The sequence below is a fragment of the Echinops telfairi genome, unplaced genomic scaffold (assembly GCF_000313985.2).
Source record: "Echinops telfairi isolate 266 unplaced genomic scaffold, ASM31398v2 ScPeMD7_7410;HRSCAF=8448, whole genome shotgun sequence".
NCBI lineage: Eukaryota > Metazoa > Chordata > Mammalia > Afrosoricida > Tenrecidae > Echinops > Echinops telfairi.
Window position 1 is genome coordinate 27,389,031 of NW_022111310.1, and position 5,342 is coordinate 27,394,372.

The 5,342-nt window shown below is 39.8% G+C and overlaps 1 protein-coding gene across 1 annotated transcript; it reads right to left on the reverse strand.

The window, feature by feature from the left end:
- Positions 1 to 2,916: 2,916 nt before the first annotated feature.
- Positions 2,917 to 3,852, reverse strand: LOC101643539 (olfactory receptor 1J1-like). The gene has a single exon (XM_004712602.1). The coding sequence runs from the start codon at positions 3,850 to 3,852 to the stop codon at positions 2,917 to 2,919; it is 936 nt and encodes a 311-aa protein (XP_004712659.1).
- Between the last annotated feature and the right edge of the window lie 1,490 nt (positions 3,853 to 5,342).

Genomic DNA, 5,342 nt, shown 5'->3' on the forward strand with positions numbered 1-5,342 from the left:
AAGGGCTCATAAGGGAGGGGACGGGGGAGGGAGGGGAAAGAATGAGGACCTGATGCCGGGGGCTTAAGTAGAGAGCAAATGTTTTGAGAATGAAAAAAAAGAAAAAGGTAAATACACACAATTCTGCAATAATAGAACAGTAATCATGAACAAGTGGATACATAGCTAGATTCACAAGCTCAACAAGCATGGGAAGGTGGTTGGGACTACACCCATGAGTACGTACATGGGTTTGACATAGAGGACTTCTATATGTGTGTTTGTCTGTGCTGCATATAGATCCATTCAAGAGTCAAGGTTATGAAAACTACTTAGCCATAACCTAATGCACAGGGAATGAGTCCCTATGTCTGAAGACAAAGGATCACAGCCTACGGAGCCATTGAGATCAATTGGCCCAATAGAGTCCACCAATAAAATGTTCTGCATCTTATTTTAGTGAGTAGTGACTGATGTCATAAAAGCTTGCAGGTGGTTATCTTGTAATTATTGGTGTGGCTCTGGCCAGAGGAAATGAGAGCGAAAAAAATTGAAGACACACGGAAACCATCTGTCCAATGAACTAATAGGCCATGCAAACCTCAGTCTCCATGACTCTGAGTCCAGAACAACTAGATGGTGCCTCGCTACCACTGCCAACTGCTCGGAAAAAGGGATCCCATTATAACCTCCTGGATAGTGTGGGAGGACAATGTGTAACAAACCTGAAAACCACAAAAAAAATCAAGCTTACTGTGGAACCCCCAAGATCATGACCCTTTCAAGTCTGGAATTGAATTCAACCCTTTGGCTCAATTACCAGCCAAACAATAGGCCTATAAAGTAAACAAAATTAACAGGAAGGCATGCATTCCTTAGAACAGCCAATGATATGAAATGGAAAGGGCAGCATTTACCCATGAATAAAGGTCAGAAGTCAGGAAAGGATCGGAAGACTGGAAATGGGAAATACAAGGAGGAATACGAGAGTGTTGTTACGTTGTGGCGATTGCAATCAATGTCACAAAACAAAATGTGCATGAATTGATGAATGGAAAACCAATTTTCTCTTTAAACTTTAAGCAAAATCACAATAAAATGTTTTTACAAAACCAACAGCATACAAAAAAGTAGCTCGACCTATTCTTAGGTTAGTGGAATCTAGAGAAGCTATTTAAAAAGAAACAAACAACCAATGAAAATGACACTGTAGATAGGTTTGAAACAGACTTTTAGTTTAGTTGGATGAAAACTATTTGCACCACCACCCCAAAAATCATAAAAGTAGATCTATATCTATATTTACATCTATATCTATATATCTCAAACTCTATAAACGGTCTTGCTGAAAGTTCTCCCCTAAGTTTGAAGTGAGCAGGAAAGCACTCCCCTTCCCTGTTGGGCAGACGTGAACTCATGCACAGCACTCTTCAAAAGAAACCTCTTCACAATACACTCACTTATCTTTAGCTTTCAACTCTTTTTTACATCCAAATCTAGGCCGAAAGCTTCAAGAGTTAAGAAATGGATGATCGGACATGGTCTATACATATCTACATTTTGTATTTTACACCAAACGGGGGAACCGCCGGCCAAAAAAAGGTGGGTCCCCAAAGAAAAACTCCAAATTAACCGCCCGAAAAAAGGTGAAGCCAACCTGGGGGCAACAAGAAAAAAAAAAAACTTTGTGTCTAGACAGTTATGATTTGTGAAAACGCAGGTAATGTAATGTTCTATGGGGAAATTTCCGTGTCCTCTACCACTATGTTGTGCTAATCATTTCTTATAACTGACACCAAACTTTGAACTCACTGCCATGTAGTCAGTGTCAACTGACAGCAACCCCACAGCACAACGCCGTGGGTTTCAGAAACTGTAAATCTCTATTGGAGTAGAATGCCTCATTTTTTCTCCCCCAAAGTGGCTGGGGGGTTCAAACTGCTGATCTTGCAGTCAGCAGCTCGACACATCACCAAAATTACACAGTGCTCTGTATCAACCGCCCTTGAACATTCTAGGCTGAATCAGACAGCTGAAGTTTAAATCTTCCTTTCACTATCTATGTGCCCTTAGGGTATGCCTACCTTCTTTGTCTCTGTTTTCCCAACTCACATAGTAAGGTTGTGTCCAGGACTAAATTGCTCCATGATTTTAATGCATATTGAGTTCTCAGTGCCTGAGATCACTGAGATTTAATTGGGTCATGAAATATTTGTCTGTGGCTGGGGAGAAAGGAGATGTGGACTGCATTCCTGAAGGACAAGAAAGCAGTGTGTTAATGATTATGAAAGAAGTAAATTTTAATATGTTCTCCCTGAGAGTTCTACAAGGATTCAGAGTCCCTGGATGCATGGGTGCCTGGGTAAAGGAGGGATCATGCTATCACAAAATGTTTTAAATCTTTAGAGATGGAGGGTATGGAAGGCTATACCCATTTTACAACGAATTTAAAATTTGGAGAAGGAGCAGGCATGACAATTTCTATTTAATGATACTAATCCAAACAAAATTCCCATTATCGAGTCAATTCTGACTCAGGTGACCACATCGGTTAGACAACAGAGCTGTTCTATAGGGTTTTATTGGCTGTAACTTATATGGAAGCAGTTCCCCAAGCCCTTCTGTGGATCTGCTGTGTGGGTTCAAACTGCTAGCCTTTTAGGGTAGCAGTTGACCACAAACAGCAGTGGGACAATATCCTCAAAATGTTTCACCATTTCATAATATGAGATAAGAGTAAATAAAGTCCCATAAGGCATGCCCCATGTTCCTATTATCTCTAAAGGGTAATGTTAACAAAGCAGTTCTGAGCAACAACAATGGGAAGAAAGACAAGGGAGCTATATCCTGAGTATCTTTATTTAAATATGAGTAAGGAAATAAGACCATATGGCTATCTTCAAAGAAAGCTAAATATCATTTGGAATGTTTTCTTTCTCAGGAATGTGCTTTCTTTCTCAAGAGTTTTCTCAAAGCTCCTTTCATGTCCTTGTTTCTTAGGCTATAAATGAAGGGGTTTAACATAGGGGTGACCACTGTGTACATCACTGAAGCAATCATGTTCTTGTCATGGGTGCTGCTGGATGAGGGAAGAAAATAGAGACCAATGATTGCCCCATAATAGAGAGTGACCACCGAGAGGTGGGACCCACACGTGGATAAGGCTTTGCAGATGCCCTTGGTCGAGGGAACCCGAAGGATCGTGGCACCAATATGGCCATAGGAAACCAGAATGCATAGGAATGGCAGCATGATGGCTGCCAATCCTGCAGTAAAGATGGTCAATTGGTTGATGGATGTATCTGAACAGGACAATTTTAGCAAGGCAGCAAGGTCGCAGAAGAAGTGAGGGATGGTGTCATCAGCACAGAAAGACAGCCGGGCCAGGAGGAGGGTATGCAAAAGAGCACAAACACAAGCAATCGCCCAGGACCCAACCACTAGCATGGCACAAAGGCTCTGACTCATGATGCTGGTATAATGGAGAGGGTGACAGATAGCCACATACCTATCATAGGCCATTGAAGTGATAAGGAAACTGTCCAAGTCAGCAAAGAGTATGAAAAAATATGTCTGTGCAACGCACCCCTCATAAGAGATGGACAGGTGCTGGGTCTGCATGTTCATTAACATCGTCGGGACAGTAACAGATGAGAAAGTGATATCAGTAAAGGCCAACTGGCTGAGGAAGAAGTACATGGGGGTGTGGAGGCGAGAGTCCAGTCTGATGAGCAGGATGATGAGCATGTTCCCAAGCACTGTGGTGAGGTACATGCCCAGGAACAGGGTGAAGAACATGCCCTGCTGCTCTGGCCTGACAGAGAAGCCCAGGAGGAAGAAGTTCAATACACTGCTCTGGTTCATCCAACTCATATTGCTATGCTACATCAGCTGGAGGGAGCTGGGAAATTTGGAGGCAAGAAGTAGAAAGTCTTTAAATAAATGATGGTTGTGGCATAGCACAGTAGAGATGTTCTTTTGACCTAGGGAATGTTTTCATCCATATTTTCTTACTTGTCCTATATTTTGCTGCATGAGCAGAATAGAAGAGATACAGCTTTATGATATATAGCTGTGTTCTTTCTCAATTTGGCCCCACTCTCTGTAAATGAGAATAATAGCTTATTATAAGAATAATAAAAATTATTAGATGTTGACCTTATTCAATGTTTTAATAGTTTACATGTAGCAACTTATTCAGTAGTCTTAAATAGATGAGCAAAAATTGCTGTTCATTATTGTACAGTCAATTCTAACTCTTAACTAAGTCCCTCCCTCCCTCGCCCATTGCCATCAGGTTGATTCTAACACATACATTAGACAGGGTAGAACTGCCTGCGTGGGTTTCTGAGACTGTAACTCTTTATGGGAGTAGAAAGCCTCATCTTTCTCCCACGGAGCAGCTTGGAGACTATCTCTGTATTTCAAAGGAAATAGTTGAGCCTGAGAGTCTCACTGCCACAGAGGTAAGAAGAAGAAGAGATGCTGGAACCCAGACCCAGGCATTTTGGGTCCTGAGTTTGTTCTTTGAAAGCTAAACAAATGATAACAGGCCAGAAATTCCATTGCTATGCATAATTTTGCATATAGTTATTTTATTACTAAATATAATCATTGCTTTTCTATGCATCCCATGGTTATTCTTAATTTGTTCATTGATTGTAGACCTAGAGTTTACCATAGACACTTAATACATATTTAATACAAATTTTGCAGAAATAGGAGATTTCAGGTCTAATTAAATTCATCATAATGGGTTCATAATAAAATGACATGTAGGTCTTCAAAATTTACATCATAATGGGTCATAAGAAAATGACATCAAGCCTATATCAGAACTTGATTTAACTCTAATGTAGGCCTTGTGTTGGTATATTTAAATGGCATCATTTTTAAAGAAGTGCAATCCCATTTTTTGTGTGTGTAATTAGAGTCCAGTCACTTAGGTTTTAAATCTGTACAAGTCAACAATCCATGTATTTTTGTCTAAAAAGTTATTCTATAAACATGTATTTTCCTTTTTCCAACAGTATTTAAAAATCACTGGCTAAATTAACAATGCTATCGATATAATTACCACATACCCTATAGGAATTATTTATAATATTCCTCAATAAAATAATATCTCTTAAGCAGACCAGCAACATATATAAACTGTAGATATATGAATGGATTTTGAGATTGCACTTAATCCTAAACCTTAATCTAAGAACAATTAGTTTGTTTGTTTTTAAACATTTTATTAGGGGCTCATACAACTGTTATCGCAATCCACACACACATCAATTGTGTAAAGCGCATTTGTACATCGTTTCTCAAAACATTTTCTCTCCACTTAAACCCCCGACATTAGGTCCTCATCT

Excerpts from the sequence above, each read along its gene's own strand:
- LOC101643539 (XM_004712602.1), bottom strand. The coding sequence starts at position 3,852 with ATGAGTTGGATGAACCAGAGCAGTGTATTGAACTTCTTCCTCCTGGGC.